The sequence below is a fragment of the Tyto alba genome, unplaced genomic scaffold, assembly GCF_018691265.1.
Source record: "Tyto alba isolate M040663 unplaced genomic scaffold, T.alba_DEE_v4.0 Super-Scaffold_6, whole genome shotgun sequence".
In the NCBI taxonomy this organism is placed as follows: domain Eukaryota; kingdom Metazoa; phylum Chordata; class Aves; order Strigiformes; family Tytonidae; genus Tyto; species Tyto alba.
In genome coordinates, this window is record NW_024881327.1 from 41,028,511 (window position 1) to 41,047,926 (window position 19,416).

Below are 19,416 nucleotides of genomic sequence, written 5' to 3' on the forward strand. Positions count from 1 at the left end.
AAGATTGCTTCAACTTCCCAGAATAAAAGTATGTACTGGGCAAGGACATACCACAGCTGTTTTGCACTAAACAGTCACTGGATTAAATGTATAAATCAGGTTAAGGGAAGAATTTGGGAGTCTATTGTCAAGTGAATTCACACTCCTGTTCACCAGCTCTTTGGCCCTGTAAGGTGTGCTCTCCTGCCTATACCATGAGACAACTTCCATGGGCAGACAGGCACTAATTAGAATAGTTTATAGCCTGGGAGCTGGAGTGTTCTCGGTTTTGGGAAATGTGAATTTGGAGCTTCTCAAACTGAAACCAGAAGTCAAATTTCCCAGGCAAGTGCTGTGCTACCACATAAAAGACTTCAGCACAACTCATTTTCCAGTTCAGTTTTGAAAGCAGAAGGTCAGATTTTCTTCTGGCTCTAAAGGAACAAGATATGTTTCTATTCAGAAGAGGGATTTCCAGACCAGGATCCCAAAGCTCACAAGGGTGAGCCCTTACAGTTCTGCACAAGCAGCAAAACTCAGAAGAGAGAGGAGTACAAGCACATCCTTCTCTGGGTCTTCTCTGTGGGAGAGCTTGGACACGCTAGTGGTTGTGAATCCCATTTCCACACAGCTAATTCCTCATGCATTGTGTAGGTCAACAAACCCACGTATGGATTTGCTTCATCCACCTTTGTTTGAGTATTTGTAAAATACTGTGCAGTTGGCAGATTTTTTTTCTGTGATGCAAGTTATTAGTTATTGTATCATTTTCTACAGAATGACACCTGCTGACATTTTTTTCTCCATTCTATACAGAAAACAGAAGAACTATTCCTGCTAACACCTATCATTTTGTAAGTATCACACTGTTCTTCCTAAAATTTTACTTTTCTTTCAGTTCTTGATGTATGTTAATATTATCTTGGCTATAATGCTGGTAACAGAAAATGTAAACCTCACTGTTTGTTAATGAAAAATAAAGCATGAGAACTGTGAAGTGTATATGAGAACTTTTACTTTTGGGAGCTAGATTAGAGTAGTGATTCACTCAGTAGTCAATTCTGCATTTATGGTCTGAATCTAAAGTACACCTTTATCATAAGATCACGTGAAAATAACAGGAGTCAAGCTGAACAAGAAGGTAAGTCATAAACTTCAACATTTAATATGTAACCAATGCAAATGAAAGCTGAAAAAGCTAACAGTACATATTACAATGTCTTCCCATTTGTATCTGAAAGCTGGTTTTGAGTTTCAGCTCAGGTGTATAAGAAGAAACTGAAAATACAAGTCAGAAGAAGCTGAAAAGAAAGCACAGCTCTGTTGCTTAATAAGCAAGTTGAACAAGTAAAGGATGACTAAAGAACGTTGCTGCAATCAATACTTGGCTGCTTTAGGTTTCATAGAAAGGTTAATTACAATCAGATGCTATATGGGATTAATACCAACTAGAAGGCAGTAATATCGCAGAGCGGAACAAGAACAGCCAGAATATTTATTTATGCTAAAGCACTTAGAGAAGTATTTTAAGTAATTTCTGAGACATTACTTGATTAACTTTGGGAATTCTCCAAGGAGTCCTGAGTTCCTAAAGCAATGGAAAAAAAAAGAGTGGTAACCTCAATTTCTTACAAGAAAGAAAGCAAATCCTGAGGGTACATTGGCTACTTGGAGAGACAATTAAACAAAGTTAGTCTTGAAAGCATCTTTTGGAAATAATAAGTCTGATTATGTAAAAAATTGCTAATGTGAACATTATGAACATCTCATCAACTCCTCAAAACAAAGTAATTTCCTTCTCATCAGAAATACAGTCATAATGGGGAGAAAGAAAACACTGGATGTGATATATCTTGATTTCTGTTAGGCCTTCAATGTTTCCCAGAAGACAGTCTCACAAGCAGAAACGTGGAAACCTGGTCTAGGTTAAAATGTATGAAGTGTTTGCAGAATTGATTGAAAAAGTAGCCACCCTCAGCCTAGTTGACAGCAGTCTGCTACTGAACTGGCAAGAGTTATGCAGCAGAAGAGCATACAAATCCAGGTATACTGCAAGGGTCTGTCTAGGTTGTGGTGATATATTTTTATGTACTGTTACAAAAAGGCAAACCTCACTCTGAAATGTACTGTCAAGAACACTTCTTGGAGGTCTGCTTGATGTTGTAATAAAGATGTGTACAACCTGGAGAGTCCACAGGAAAGTAATCCGGGAGACATGAGGCTCAAAATTTTTTAAGTTGGTTGACAACTCAGGAAAGCTTTAAATAATTGTACTTGCTCAGTAAGAAGAGTAAACGGAAATATAATTACAGCATTAAGCATAATAAAGTTTGAAATAAAGTAAACAGCAATCAATTTTTTTAGTGTCCTCGGAGAGTAAATCAAATTGGTTTCATTTGTAGCACTCAGAGAAAAAGCATGAACTGAAAGGACAGTTAACTAGTGGGAAGAAGACACCTCAGAAAGCTATTGATTCCCCATTCCTAGTGAGTTCAAGAAGGGATTAAAACAAACATCAGAGAAGATCCAAGTGCATGGATTAATCTATCCCGTCTCTGGTAGCAAAATATGACTTACAAAGACACTGTGTACTGTCAGTTGAGTTCACTCAGCAGGAATTTCACCTCTGCGCTGTTCGTGAATGTCTCCTCCTGAAGGAAGCCAGCAGTAATATTTCAATGTGTAAACAGTATGTACAAAGGGTGGAGCAGGACTCCAGAAAATAATCTTGAACAAACCTAGTACGAGTATATACACATATCCAGAGACATCCTGAGTCACCCTCATCATCACATTTCTGTGGACTCCACTGTTCAATACATACTTGCTATCATGTTCACTTGGACTGCACATTTACTAGCACGAATTCCTAAAAACGGCGCATGTTTTTATTCTAAAGCATGACATTTGTGATGAGCTATTTAATATATTCTTGCAAGTAACATATGTAAACAGTCAGTACAATACAAATACCACATGGATAATATTATAAAGAAAGGCACAGTTTCAAACGTCTGCAACGATCATAAAATTAAACACACTCATTATATTTTCAAGAGTGGTGACAGGCCAAATTCAGAGAAAGACCTAAACTGTCTCCCAAATGGTCATCTTATGAATCTAAATAAAAAATTCAGATCGTCAAAAGCCTTGTTCAACTACTTTCCAACCCTTCAATTTCCATCAGAAAAATTTCCTCTGCAACAAAATGTCTGGTACTGATAATCAAATATTTCCAAATCTGAAATTAATCTTGAACTGAAATTTATTTGTATTATCTGTGTATCTCTTCTATCCAGAACAAAGATCTGACAATGAAGGGCAAGAGTGACTCACAGTCTTCCTCCAAGGTACCTGAGGAGGAAGAAGGTGACTATGAGACTGTAAGTTCTTCCACTCTGGAGGCCATCCATGCTTTGAGAATCCTTCCTGCCAAACCTCTACAAGAATCTGAATATGCAGGTAACTTTTGCTGTCTACAGAAAGTAAGCCAAACCGAGATAAATAGGAAGAGTACAGGTTTTCAGTACAGGTATTTTTTAAAATTAAGTGGTTCAACTGAAAAATAAAACACTGGTTGGCAGGAACAAGAGAAGAGCTTTGCCTGCATCTTCATATTCAACAGTTACCCTTATTTCCATTAGATTATATTAAATTAATAATTACATGCTGCTTTTGTAATTTTAATATTACCTTCATGGGAGAAATTCTATGATCCCAATCCAGCTGGTATGTGCAAAAAATTGGTTGGTCAAACCCACAAACGTTTCAGAAAAGCCCACTGCTATTAACCCTAAAAATGGAAAACATATTAAACAACACATGAAACTTTCCTCCAGATGATAATCTGCAGATGAAGAAATGTAGTATTCTTTTCAAAGACGTTCTGTTGCTTTCAATAGCAGTAATAAGCAATTACTTTGAGTATATTTCTCAGACTTTCTTAGCCTGATAGATGTATTATTCAAGTTTTGATTTACTGAAGTCATACCAAGTCATATTTAATGCCTAAACATACATAGCCAATTAATATCCCGTTTACAGAAGTGAAATATCATCCTATCTATCTATTGCTCAAAGCCATTACAAACACTCTGTGGAGATTTTAAATCACTAAAAAACTTGGTGGAAATCCTAAATGAGGAAGAATGGAAACCAGAAATAAAAAAAAGAAAATATGAAAACACAGGATCAATATATGCACAAAAGCTTGCTCCAGTTCACATCAAAGTCAACACAGATTTTTCTACTTATTTTTTGCAGGAGTTAGTTTGATGTATAAACAAATAAATGGCTTTTAATGTGAATAGATTTATTAGTGTGTGAACAGATCACAATCAGTCTGAATATCCAGATACTCTATGTTATGTTCCAAAGACTCATTTGTGCATTTTATTTGGAAATCTTGGTTAGTAGTAAAGACTTTCAGTCAGCAGTCAGCATCTTTTGTTGTTTATGTCAGACTGTCCTGAAATACCAAAAAGAGACCATTTTTGTTTTGTGATTTCAGAGGAAACACATTAAACGAAAAGCTGCTTTTTGCCTGCATGTCATGCTCAGTAACTACAATGTGGCAGGATACAAGAGCAAGGAAAGGTCTGAAAATCTATTTCAAAAAGGCAAAACTCAATGCTAACATCTCATTTTGTCATCTTTCCTAGGCAAATAACAACGCCCTTGAGATACAAAATTAATGACTCAAAAACACATGCTGGTGTACCACCTTTGCATTTCTTTTAGATGACCATGGCTGAAGTATCTATTAAAATCTAAAGTAAAAAATAAAAAGCTCTCTAGAGAGTAAACCCCTCCCAATACCCCTTGCAAAACCAGAACAGCACAACAGCATTGCCAAGTTCAAAGGTTCAGATGAAAAACAAATTCGATAATCTATTCACAGTTTAGGTCAAATGTCTGCCTTAAATGTGTACCAGCTTACAAAGGTGTTGGGTTTTTTAACCACATTGAGGACGTTAACCATAAAGCTATTATCAGTCACACTTATGTCCTCAATACAGCTACTAAAATAACGGTTAACTTCTGACAAGGAAAAAATTAAAAAGCTATAAAAATGTCAAGATCTGACCTGAAAAATGTCTTGATCATTAAAACATCTTATTCTTAAAATGTAGTATTACCAAACTACTCAGGCTTGGTTTTTCTTCCTCTTTTACAGATAAACGTTGTTTAAGGCCTTTAGCTACCACTTCCCCAATGCACAGCCAGCACACATCTCAGCCCCCTCAATACTCGGATGTAAGTAAAAATCTTAAACACTATTCACAAACACACTTCCCCTTTTCTGTAATATCATTTACAGTTAAGCGCAGTCTATTTAAAGTCTTAACCACATAACATTCAATTGCACAATGTTGCACAAGTTCCCATGAGCCGTTTCTGCTTCACTCTGCACCAACATCCTCGCCACTGGCTTTCACTTGTTGACTGCTGGGGACCTACCAAGTATTAGAGGCATCCCAGTCAGGAGCAGAGCCATTTCTACTGGCCATAGTTTCAAGGATGATGACTAACATCACATCTTTATTTTGTTTTACTAACAGAAACACGCATCTGTTCTGGAGGGGAGGAGTGTGCCAAGTATTAGAGGTATAATAATAAAAAAAAATCTACCCATTTCTGCAAACAGAAATAGAAATTGTTGCTTCCATATTTAGCTTTTGTACATAAGCAGAGATTGCAGATGATAGAAGAGGTATGGTTTTCAGAACAGCAGCTCCTTTCCAAAATAATCATACTGCAAATTTTGTAATACTGTTTCAACTATCTAACATGAAAGTAATTATTTACAAAAGGGGATATATTTTATCTCATGAGCTCCCTGTTCCTCAAGGGGGAGGAAAAAAAAGCCATTCAATTTAAAAATCAGGTTTTCCTTTCCCCCAATTATAAGGACATAAAAGAGGCACGGGGAGGGAACTTGTGTCTCCTGAACTGTTCCACCAAATGGCTGAGAGACCCCTGCTATGCTTTACTTCTCATGATCTGATGCTTTTTGGCTCCCTACCCTTCTCAGGCATTTTGTATGAATATATTGTAAAGCATAAACTAATAACTATTTTTAAATAGTAGGATCAACTTCAGCAATTCCTATTAACAATACACATCCTAGGGTAACAATTGACAAAAAATATCTGACAATGTTTTCCTACTATGAATATGCTAATTATGTAGTATATCACCTAGCATATATTTTTTCTCCACTGATTTACCTTTAACTGTAAATTTGCTTCAAAAACCTATAATTTTGAGTCACAAATATACCTTTAATTTTTGTTCATTCTGTTTTGTTTCTTGTGGTGAGATTGGAGAGACTGCTATCTTATTCTTCAAGAATCTAATGAGGTGTCCAACTATTAAATCCTATAATTGATGGTTTTACTCTATCATAAGATTATTTTTAAAGTAGGTTTCTATATAATTTTTCTATATTTGATATACTTTAGATGTAGTAATATCTCAGAAGGACTAAATATCTGATGAACCTTGAAAAGGAATGGTATTTTTTCTCTTACAATTTTCAACTCTGAACCATATGCTAAATATGGTCAAAAAGAATGCAACTGCCAAGACAGAAAAATGTGATCCTTTCTATGTTTGATGTAATGGCTGATTTTCAGAGAATAAGTATTATGTTTGGTCAGCAAGAAAAATAACAAAAAATTCTATGCAAAACAGAATTTTATTTTTTTTTCCTTTTAGTTTGTAATGTAATACAAAACATAGAGTTAATAGTTTCTAGAGATTATGAGAAAGCACTATAAAGTTTGAAAAATTAAAGGTTAGATCGACTCTTGTGAGCAAATCCTGATGTAGCTTGTAAAAAAGCTGAATTAAGAGAAGTTCGAGTAAGTTGGCTTCAAAATCTGCAGAAATTTAGGCAAGGTCACACTGAGAGTTTGCCAGTTTAGATAAAGCTTCAAATCAAGGATTCAGTAGGTTGGATTTACATGTTTGTCTACCTCTATGAGATGTGTGCTGACATTAAGAAAGATGAACCAAAGGTAGTGCAGGCAGGTAAATTAAACTCTGCAGTTTGAGAATGCAATTTATACATATTTTTAGTACATCCTGAGCTAATAGTGCTTATAGGGAACTCTCTTATTTTTATATAATAACTACACTGTTATTAAATATATCTTAATATTTATTCCCATGCCCAGTGCTGCTAAGTGGCTTTGCCACAAGATGGCATGAACAGCAAGGAAGAATTTTTGTCAACATTTATTTTCTAGAGTTGTTAAATCTTGAAGGTATCTTTATTACATTCAGAGCAATTTATTATCGTTTACTTGAAGGAGAACTTAACATACATTGCATTTCTTTTTGCATTAGTTAGGATTTCAGTATGTAGAATTTATGAAAATATTTTCAAAATCAAAATCTACTGCAAATAGAGTCAGATAGGGGTTTTTTATTAGTAAGATGTCCTGGGTTCATTTAAATAATCAGTCATATTTTGGTAAATTTGAAAACAAACTTTCAAGATTTTTATAAATTTCTATGCAAAAATCAAAACAGACACAAAATGCACCCCAAACAACTAGATAAGCATATATATAAAGTCTCTGAATAATATTTAAATTTATAATACTTGAATAAATATCACCCTCATATGTTTCATTCTGAAAGCCAGAGGTTAAAACAAAGTTCACTCTGTTTTATCAAGTATCATGACAATTTTTAAATTTCTTTTATTCTATAATTTAAGATGAAAAAGTCAAAAATACTTGTTTTTTTCCTGCCAATTCTTAATTATGTCTCTTGTTGCGGTTTAAACTCGGCCAACAGCCAACCACCACACAGACGTTCACTCATTCTCCCCGCCCACCCCAAGGGATGGGCAAGAGAATTGGAGGGGTAAAGGTAAGGAGGTTCATGGGTTGAGATTTAAAAAGTTTAATAATTGAAATTAAAATAATAATAATAATAATAGAATATACAAACAAGCGATACACAGTGCAATTTCTCACCACCTGCTGACTGATGCCCAGCCCATTCCTGGATAGCAAACCTAGAGGAGAGAAAATCCTGAAACTGCAATCCTGGAAGAGAGAGACAGCTTCCTGACCAACCTTATTCTATATATCGAGCATGACGTTACATGATATGGAATGTTCCATTGGCCAATCCGGGTCCATTGCTCTGGCCGTGCTCCCTCCCAGCTGCCTGTACACCTGTGCACAGGCAGGACACGGAGTTGGAGAGACCTTGATCTCTCAGCAACAACTGAAAACATCAATATATTATTAAAATTCTTCTCATAATAAATCCTATACTGAATCCAAACCACAGCACTATTCTAGCTACTAGAACGAAAAGTAGCTCTACCCCAGCCAAAACCAGGAGAGTCTCTTATGAAATTAATGTTTGTGAACGATATTAAAAAGATTTATTGCCTACAGCACAGCAAGATTCTCAACACCTCTATGACGACCATAATTATCTAAGTACACTTTATTTTGTGTTTTCTATGGAGAGAAGCACAAATAGTTGAGAATAAGTTGCACCTGAATCCATCTTTTTAAAAGGCGAAATAAAGTACAGATCAAACAAAATCCATTCCCCTTCTAATAAGACTCATTCAGAGCCCATTGGCCTCATGTGCAGATCAGCTAACAGAAAATATGCACTTCAGTGACCTCTGCCTCAGGTCTAGGCTGTGACTTGCCGTGATTCCCACACATAGCAACTTCCCACTGAACCCGTGAAGCTTCTAGCTTCTTCTAGGTTCACAGAAATTAATGCTTCCCATTCGGTAGCAGAAAAAGTTGTGCAGGTACAGATGTGATTGGTAGGAGGAATGCTGTGGGGACAGGAACATAATCTTAGAGCGAGGAGTTCTGGAGGTAGAGCCACAGCAGAGAGGTAATAGGGCTGGACTTCCAATAATAATAACAGCAATACCAGAATAAAGCTATACCTTTATGAATTAAGGGTAGCACTTTACTAACAATTACTAATCATTATTTTTAGGAGAAAGAATGAAAATACATGGATCCCAGGTAAGCAGAATTCTCATCAATTACAATTTTTACAGGTAATTTTGTGACTTAGTATATTTTTAAAAGCAGGCTGCAATTGTGCTAGCGCTAACTAAAGGATAAGACAACTCATATCTGCAGTCCTACATTATCTCACTCACTTGCATTCATGGTTTATGTAGATGTGTTTTACCCCTTTGCGATTTTAAAATGGCATACTAAAGTATGACGTTATGTGCTGCAGAGCACATAAACCCTTTGGCTGTTGACCAAGGCATGTCTGTTTAATCTAAACTCTTTACATTTCTCTTACTAAAACAAGGAAAAAAAGCTTACATGGATTTTTGTTTCCCCTCTTTTCCAGGAACCTATGCCTCCCCCACGGTAAGATCACTTAAGAGATCACTTACTTGCCAACCTCAGGGAACTCGGTGCTAATAAATGCTCACATCCATCTATACCACTTATGGTAACAAGATGACTGGAAGTTAGCTGATGTCCTTTTACTACCTGGCTCTCTTTGGACCTCTTTAGGTTCTGATATGAAATTAGGGAGAAGAAAACATGAGCCACAAGTGTTTATAGCAGGAGCTTGGGCCTGCATCTTCAAAATCAATTTGGCTGAGCCTACAACCAAGACAAAATCTGAGAAATCTTGAATCTGGTTCAACCCACATATAAATTGTTGGGGGAAAAAAAAAAATCTTCCATCATTTTGTATTGGTGCCTTAGGCTCTGTTCACCACAATAATATTGATTTCATTGCCTCTTAAGTCTTTGTCCTGGGTTCTGCCATTTTTTTTTTTGCTACAAATCTAAATTGTGTCCATAGAAATCAACTGGAATATTGCTACTTACTGGACCAAGCTCTATTCCACAAATATATTTTTCTATTTTATGCCCACAAACAGAAATGAATTGCTTCTTGATCTTTTCAACCCCAAACAATAACTGCTACAATTAAGATATCATTCCAAAAGGTCATCCAGGGCTGACAAGCTTATTCCTCTATGCATACATTGACTGCCATAAAAGCGATAAAGAAGTTTAAAATATGATTAGCACTACAGACATATTCAGACTATTGCTGAAGTTAAAATATGAAATAAGAGTATAAAAGGACTGTAGCTTCACAAATTCAAAACTGTAAAAGCACAGAAATAAGAACATTCTCATTCCATTATTCTACAAAATTTCACTATTTGTTTACATTTGCATTATGGTGGCCAGAATGGCTCTTAATTCTCTCACCTGACTTCATTTTGGTCTGTACCATGCAAACACAACAGGGTCCCTCCCCAGGAGCCCACCACTGAAGGGCAGATCTGCCATGCAGCATGGATGCATCTCCAGTTTTACTCACCCAAGCTCTCCATGCTACAGCTTCCAGCTGAAGGTGGGCTGTGGCTGGTCTCAGAGCACGGGCAGAGTGTGCCCACATCTGCCAGAAAACACCGGGCACATGTTAGCTGTGAGTTTTCTGGGATAAGGAGCATTTTTTATTGTGTGTCTGAACTGCAGCATGTTCCCTGGCTGGGCCTTATACACAGCCATATCCACCCAGAAAAATCAACACTGGAGAGCAGTACTTGGCACACACTGCTGAAGTGCGTGAAAGTGGTAAGTGGCACATAACACAGTATAGTAATGTCTTGCAATGGTAGAGTATTATCCAAAATTACTATTGCTATTGAAGCGCCCCAGGAAGCTCCTGGACCTGAGCTAAGCTCAGCACAAATACATTGAAATGCTCTTGGAAAATTCCAGTGTTTTACTTCTCGAGTTTGCACTTACAGTCCCTGCGCCTCCTTTATTCCCTAATAGTTTTTCAAATTCTCCTTTGACTTCTCTAGGCCTCTGAAGACACTTCCAAAGCAATATCAGCCACTTCCTCCAGAGCCAAAGATAAGCAGCCAATTCTTTCACATGAGGAAAACATTCAGCCAAGCGCACACCTTTCCAATATCAGCAAAAGTCACAAGGTACGGGTGCATTCCTCATCCTCATTCCCTGAGAACTAAAACTCCCCCTCTTCAATCCACAAGACTTTACCTCCATTGCACCTCTCCTTTTACCTACGAAGAAGAAGAAAAAAAAAGTTATTCTTTAGACAGCTGTGAATAATTGAGAGAAGTGGTATTTAGTGTAATGTGACACTAGCATTTTTTAAAGAAAAAACTGCCAAAATAATGGCAAAGAAGTAAAGGAGTAGAAAAGAAGGCAGAACTTTCATGAACACTTTGTTTAAGGTTTGTCCTACTTTTTCCTACTAACATATAGAGGTTTTGCAACCACTTCTAAGTAGAAACAATTGCACTTGCTCAGCACAGTTGGTAAATCAAGTGATGAGGGCAATACACTGACCACACTAGAAATACATAAATACACTCCACTTCCCAAGGATGTTACATTCAGCAAAAGAAATTACTAATCTGTAGCCAGAATTCTTGCTCCAGCCCATGAGACCAATGAATCCAGACTAGAAGTCGCTTCTTGCCCTCTCCCTCTTGCCCTCTGCCATCGTACGACACCCATGGTCATTCAGCATCCTGAAGTGGCAATGTGGATGAACGCTGAGTCCTGAAGTATAAACCACTTGTGTCCAGCTGTATGGTTGAGCATATGCGTATGTCAGGTTATGAGTCTGGTTGCTTTTTCACACAACATATGTATCTAGTCACATGAGCGTGTATGTACACTGCTCATTGCCATGTAACCAGATGCATACGTGCTCTTGCTGTGTGACCAAAATGGACATTCATAAATAGGGATGGTGGTGGATACAAATAGAGGTGGCGGGAAGAGGAATGGCACACATCCAGGGGCCACAGTATATAAAGTTCAAATGCCTCTCAACGAAAACCTACCCCAGCCAGAAGTTTGGGCACAACTGAGTTGTGTTAATCCTGTCCACCCTTTCTTAATGGCTTCAATTTCAGTTCATCAGGATGGAATTTTGCTTCATTTTACAAAGGTCACTACAAATCCCGGGGGGGGGGGGGGGGTGGGGGGTGGAATAAAAGCTTACAAATCGATGAAATAATCTTCTGCTTAAAGTTAAGTATAAACTTAAGGAGTGAGTTCTAAGTATGGGTTGGCTTTTTTCCCGAATGGTGCTTAAATTCCTTCATGGATTAGGTTCCAAACGCTGTTGGTTGTTAAGACATTTTATTAATATGAAGTAGCTTCATATTCAGGTGTGTGACCTGACCTACAGCTGCAAAGTTCCAAATCCCCTGACTGATCCTCTCCTTCAGTATGGCAGCACATACATTGAAAGCTCTCTGAGATCTCTTATAAACCATGTTTGCCAGCAGACATCAGTATGCAAAAGACTTGGATTTGAAAGGTCCTATTATAAAGGCAAATTCTGTAATATAAATACATATCATTATTTATTCTAGAAGTAAAAGGCAGAAGTAAAAATCATAATCACCAAACTCCACTTCTCATTGCAGTTATAGACACCAAAATATTTCTAACAGCTTGTTGTTTCATTTTTTTTTTTGTACTAGGCTTTTTAATCACATGAGTAAGAGGAGTGACAGAGACTAAGACCACACATGATCTGGGGAAGGTGCTTCACAAATTTCCCTCACAATCACTTAATGCAAAATATTGCTCAGCCATCTTTAGTCCAGCCACAGCTTTGTAAGGAGAAAACATACATATGAGCTACAGTGTGGAGGAGTACGGTGCTACAGCCGTTATCTGCCAGACTGTAAGCAAAGCTGTCAAACCACAGATGTGATATAGGAGTGCAAGTCCTGTTTTCCAACAAGATTTGTAAGACTTATAAAATTAAACATATCATTATTTATACACTCTATAAATAGCTTTATTAAAAAAAAAAAAAAAAATAAAGGCATGTGCAGGATCCTAGACTGTATCTTAGAAGCTTTGGTGTGATGTAAACTTCCATGTGCCCGTGGTAAGCAGGCCATGAGTGGCACGTCCCCTCATGGTGGAGGCCAGCCCCACAAGTATACCTTTATTAGAGTTTCACCTTACCATGTACCCAATGTCCTGGATATAGGTTTTCACACATCAAACAGTGACCTTGGAGACGAAGTTAACAAATTGAAGAAGCTAACACAAAAGCAATTATCCAAACCCAAACCAGTTCTTCTCCCTTCTCCTAGCCTTCCTGAAACTTTCCCCTAACAGATCATTCCCAAATTTCTTGCCTCTTTAACCTTCTGTGCTGATGTTTTCAGCACAGGAGCAAGGAAGAGACCCCTTTTCACTGAACAAGTGTTGAAAAATAGTTCCCAGGGTTTTCTATACCGTGTCTTCTTTTTGCATTTTCTCTGACTGATTTAGCAAAACAACTCACTGTCATGTTTTCTCAGTCCATGAGGTAAGCTAAGGAGGGACTAAATCCCAGAGCCTTCAAAAAACTACTAGATGCTTATCCACACCTTACGCTACTAAATAACTTCTAAAATCTGGTCCTCTATCTCCTTTATTATGAGATATATGCTGCTAAAAAGCTTGAGCGTTCATCATACCCAGGACATCTAACAAAAGATGTCAGACTCGAATACATTGTCCGTTTTTGAGGGGAGAATATTTTCTGATGAACCTTCTCATGAAAGGAAGATATTACTGTTGATCAGGCACATCAGAAGGCAGAAAAATATCTAAAGACCTTGAATCAGGGACCATGAGAAGCATTCTCCATTCCTCATTCCCTGGTTTGCACCTGCTTTCCTTTACACTTTCCATTCTGCCTCTGTGAATGTTTCACTTCTGAAACTCTCCAGTCTTCAAGGAACTTACCACCATTTATAGCTGATTTTAAAGTTCATAACAAGACTTTTTGGAATGAGATGAAAAGTGTTGAAGAAAGCTGATAATCATTCATATCTCTTCTCCCCTCCTCTCAGAATAAATCTTTAGTGAAGACTTTTCTTTTTTACCATAATGAATTCAGTGGATGCTATTCTTTTTTTATGGAAGTCCATAACCTTCTCCTGCAAATAATATATAAAAAAAAAAAAAAAAAAATAACCAGCCTCTGAATTTCTATAGTAGTAATAAAATCCTTCCCTTGCCAAGGGCTGTTAATTTTCAGTGATGATGTAATCAAAGTATTTAAATGCTCAAAGTGATTTTATGATAATGAAATGTTTTGCATATAATTCTTTCTTTTCCAGACATCTATCTGTTAAGGAACTAAACCAAGTAAGTAATCATCTCTGCATATATTAGAATCATACAACCCATACACAATTCATGGCTTCACTGTCTCTTTTGTAACAGTGCGTTAGCCTATTAGGTAAAGATACTATAAGAATATTAGCTTTGGGTCATAAATGTATCTATCTTTAATGTGTGTAGCATTTTCAGTATTGCTTCTTTCTGATTGGCAAGTAAGTTGTTGAAGTTGCTTGCAGAAATAAAAGCATACATACAGTGCAAAGGTACCTTCCCAAGTATCCACATAAAAGCGTATCTCGTAACTGCCAGATGCTGTGGATGCCTATGAGCGGTAAGCAGCAGGAGAGACACTCTCTGTCAAAGAAACAGAGGTTCCACACAGATTTTTAAAAGCAGAAAACTGAAATATAAAGTCAACAGAGGAGTGCAGTAGTATTACTGTGATGTAAATACAAGGTTACTTCAAAAATAAGATGACCCATTTCAATAAGAGAAATAAAAAAATGACAAATTTTATACCCAGAATGAACCTCACCTATTATCCCCCAGCTCCATTCTCCCTCTCCTGTCCCTCCTCCTTCCCCAGGGCCTCTCACAAGCACTACAACATCTGTCACCTCAGACAAACAGCAGCTTTGCCTACAAAAGATCTCCGTCAGCAACCGAGGGGGCCACCACAGTGCTGCTCAGGCGCCTGCGTGGTCCCGCAGCTTCCCGCAGCCAAAGCCCCCGCCGCCCTCCCCGGCAAGGTGGGGACCCCAGCCACAGCGATGCCCGGTCCTCACCTCCCCCAAGCCCAGCACAGCCTACCTGCCCAAGCTCACGCTCCGCTATCTCCTCAGACCTCCTGTAAGCCCCAGTACATCCCCACAGTTCATCTCCTGCTAGCCCCATCCTCCAGCTCACAACCCACCCTCCTCACAGCCAGCCTGCAAAGCTCCACCAAGGGCAGCTCTGGGCTCCAGGCGCTGCTGAGGCGTGTGTGCTCTCAGTGCTGAAGCAGCAGCCCCGAGTTCCCCTGTCTGACAGAGGCTAAGAGGGCTCTTCCCTCCCTCCCTGCACCTCCATGCTGACCACTTCTCCCAGCACAGCCACCTGCAGCCCCGCCACCGGCGACCCCTGCACCAGCCACCGGTGTCCACAGGCCAGAAGCTGAGAGGTGATGGTGGGAATGCACCTATAGGCATATATAAGGCAGAAAGCAGCAACTTTTACACAGGGACTGGTAAAGCGTTTGTTTTTTTCAGATCCCAGTTTCTCTCAAAATGTTTTTAGTAAGTTCCTTCACTTTTTACTCAGGCCAATGAAGTAAAGCAGAGGAAATGGAGTTAGCAATAAAGGGATTTAAGTTACAAGTGGTTTCCTAAAAGATGTATTAAGAGATACAGTTGCTACAATAACACAGAGTGTTAAAATATGCTTGTAAAATTCAGAGATAAATTATAATTTATGGCATTTTGTGTTGCTTACTGAATGTTCTATTTACTGCACTAATGTGTTTATCGTATCCATTTTTTTATCTCATTGCAAGGGAACAGAGGAAAGAAAGGAATCTCTATACTGGTCAAGCCCAGCAATTTCCTACCATAGAGGCCTGTAGCACGAATGTGTAGACTAGTCTAGCTCTAACTTTCAAGTCCTTTGAGTTTTTCTTCTCCAAAGTTCTGCCTAGGAGGCTGTCCCAAACCTCCCATAGTTAGAAACTCTTTTAGTTCGAAAGATCATTACAAAACACGGTTTCACTGAAATACTGTAATTAACACTTAATACTAAAAAAAAATATGTATTGGCAAGAAAGATAGTATTTTAACACAAAAATCTTCGTCTTATCCTAGATACTGACTCATTACAAACCAAATATGAAAACATCCCCAAGAACAATAAATATCATACATCTGTAATATTTCTGGCTGGGCGCTGTACAGCTGCACAAATACTGCAGCTCTTAACAGGCTCTTAGTTTGGCTATGTCTTAAGCAGAAACATTTTATATCTCATAATGTGGAAAAGATAAATTTTAATTTGGATCACTTCCCATTCATATGAATCTGAAGACATAAATAGTTTCAGTGTGACACGGAGGAGGAGACAGATTGTGTCCTTGTCAGTATTTTGGACACCAAACAGCAGGTCAATAGGTTTGAGAGCAGGACTGACCTTCACCGGGACCCAGACAGGCTGTAGGAAAGGGTCAAGAGGAGCGTCCTGAAATTGGAAAGGGCAAATGCAAAATCCTGTCCCAGGATGGACTAACCCCCTTGGCAGCAGCTCTGCTCAAAAGAACCTGGGGCCCATAGGCTGAACGTGAGCCACTGGTGTGTCTTTGGTGGCCGTAAAGCCTAACCGTGTATCAAGCTGTATCACCAGAAGCATAGCCAAGAGATCAAAGGGAGCAACTATTCCCTTTTACTCATCACTCATTAGACAACACCAGGCTGCTGTTGGCAGAAAGGAGTAGGTCAGCAGAGGGTCACCAGTACAGTCAGGGCATGCAGCACCTGCCCTGAGAAATGAGGCTGATAGGGCCAGGTTCCCATGGCCTGGAGCGGGGATGGCTCAGGGGGAAGACAAGAGCAGCCTGCCAGATGATTATCAAGAAGGCAGAGCACGGCACTTTACAGAGGGCACAGTGGAAGTACAAGGCAAGAATCCTGAAACGAGTGAAGTTTCAACCAGAAATAAGGACGAAAAATTAATTATGAGGGTATTTATGAGGGTCTTGGAACAGATTGCCCAGAGATGCTGTGAAATCTCTGTTCTGGAGGTTTGCAAGACCCAGCTGGTCAAAGCTCTGACACCAGGTCTCATCTGACAGTTCACCAAGCCTTAAGGAGGAGCTTGGACTAGAGACCCACCTAAGTCCCTTCCAACCTGAGTGAGACTATGAATTTCTAAATAATGTGTAAATATTACTGAGGAAACAACTTTTAACGAAGACTCAAAATGCAACATCTACAAAGAGTAAAACTTTCTTCTCTTACCTATTATAATCTTATATGTATCAAATTAACAAAACAGTTATTATTCCCACGTGAATCAAAATAATATAGAAATATGGTGAAAGTTTATGAGTCAAACTCTGGTCTTTAGGCACCTATCATTCACTTCTTTGGAACATAATATGCTGAGTTAAGATTCTCCACAGAGTGATTTTGAATGAAGTATCTGCCACAACAGTAAAAAAAATTGTACTGTCAGTTAAGGAGCCTGAGAAGAAATGACTGATTTTAATTTTTGGATAGCGTATCTCCAGTCAATCAAAATCAATGTCTTAATTTAATACAAGATCACTGAAGGAAAACCATGCAAGTTAAACTGATGCACAATAGTTATCATGAAAAGGTGATCATTGCAGTAAACCATATGTTCATGTACATCCCTAAAAATTCAGTTCTCATTGTTGCAAGTGGACTGAGATCAGCATTCAGTCTGAGTTTTTGAAAAAGTGATTAAGTATTAATGATTGAATGTCTATAATTTGTTTTAAAATTAAAAGATTGTTTGGTCTGTTGGGGTAAGTTCAAGTTGGTAATCAAAAAAATATTTACTGTCTATGTTATCATTTTATCTAGGCACCTGGAAGAGAACAAGGTTAGTATTTAATAATATGATATTAATTTGTTATCTTTCCTTTGTATTCCAATAACAAAATATTCAATCATTAAAATTCTGGCTGAAGTAATCAGTATAGGAACCTGACATCTATCCTACTATGTAGTATCCGGCTGTCTGGCTCTATATTTATATGAGTAAGAGACATCCCCCAGGTATATGTCTGCTGAGAACAGAGATCTAGAGTGACCTCAACAGTTGTGGAAGATGTAGCAGAAAAAAGGGAATTTAACCTGGCATTAACCACAGCTATTTGGGGAGCCAGGGTATCGCATTTGTTCTAAGCAAATCAAAGTCTTAAGGCTCTGGGGAAAATAAGAGTGCTGGAATCTAAAAAAAAAAAAAAACAAAAAACTGGATTAATCTGATCTGCACAGAGAACATCACCCTTCTCTCTAGCTTGTTCTTCTCCCATAATTTGAGAATTTTGAAAAAAAAAAAAAAAATGTAAAGCTTTAGGCTTTTAAAGCTACAAAAAAGTGGTTTGGTTTGGTTTTTAAAAAGCACATATATTAAATACAAGACAATTCTTTAGATGTACATATAGCTTTGAATAAACAGCTTAAGCTACTTACTATGTACATGTGCCTGAAGGCCCACGAAAAAAAATGTTACTCTGAAATACTTTGAAGATAGGTACAGGTTATGTGATTTTTATGCTGTTTACAGGTTTGTGTTAATGAGTTCATAATTTCCTCTGGCATTTCCCTTTGTGGATTAAGGCACAGTTTCCTGATATTCAGCTAGAAATAATATTGACTGCATTAATATATTCAATGCCTATCTATCCTGTCCTATAAAAAGGATTTATGAACCCTCCATATACTTCTTGTACAGCATTCTACATTATTTACCATTTTGTTAAGCCATATTTGGCATCAGCAAAACCTGTAATGTTCACCATGTAATGTTCAGTACTAGTATAAATGTTTCCCCCTGAAATCATTAGCTGACTCATTTAAGCCAGACTGATTGCAGCCTATTAGGTTTTTCTATTGACCTGCCTCCCCCTCAATATATTAAATCAGTTAAGTTAATTTATTTCACAGTAGTAGCTACACAGTCAAAGTTACACATAAGAGGAAGTAATAAGTTCTTATTCTTTTTACTCATAATTACAGATTTGGGGAAGAAACCTGAAACATATTCTCAAGCACAAAAGTATAAATCAAAGCATCATCCTGAAGCCAGGTAGGAATATAAGAATTTCATGAGTTTGTACTGGATGTTTCAAGGGCTAAACATTCTGCTCTATGCAGTAAAAGCAAGATAATACACTTTCTGGTGCCATGTAGTGATATATTAGGTTTTGCCCTGGTGCAATGACAAGAACCGTCTTTGGGAATTGCTTTCAAGCTATTGTAATTGCACATTCCATTTTTATCTTTAATAGCATACTACTGAATTACATTTTTGCCTCACTTTCCATGATATGATGTTAAATATACTGTTTAAAGAAGTTCTGCCATCTCCAGCCTCAGTATTCCCTCCTTCTATTTTTACATACAAAGAATATATGCTTAGCCTTTCAAAGGCCAATTATTGTTCCATAGAAATCTGCCACAGTTGTTCCTATTTTTCTTTTCTAACCGACACAAATCTCTCTTTTCTAAATGTGCCTTTAAATCTATATCCTCCTAAAGTATGCAACAAAAGCCAA

General features: G+C 37.9%; 1 protein-coding gene across 1 annotated transcript in view; it reads left to right on the forward strand.

Annotated features, from left to right (window-relative positions):
• Positions 1 to 757: 757 nt before the first annotated feature.
• Positions 758 to 19,416, forward strand: part of CLNK (cytokine dependent hematopoietic cell linker) — a 30,787-nt gene continuing 12,128 nt past the window's right edge. The window contains 11 exon segments of the mRNA XM_042808142.1: positions 758 to 772; positions 774 to 833; positions 3,279 to 3,441; positions 5,156 to 5,235; positions 5,541 to 5,586; positions 8,974 to 9,002; positions 9,346 to 9,365; positions 10,835 to 10,963; positions 14,141 to 14,168; positions 17,717 to 17,735; positions 18,872 to 18,947. Coding sequence (XP_042664076.1) covers positions 758 to 772; positions 774 to 833; positions 3,279 to 3,441; positions 5,156 to 5,235; positions 5,541 to 5,586; positions 8,974 to 9,002; positions 9,346 to 9,365; positions 10,835 to 10,963; positions 14,141 to 14,168; positions 17,717 to 17,735; positions 18,872 to 18,947 — 665 coding nt within the window.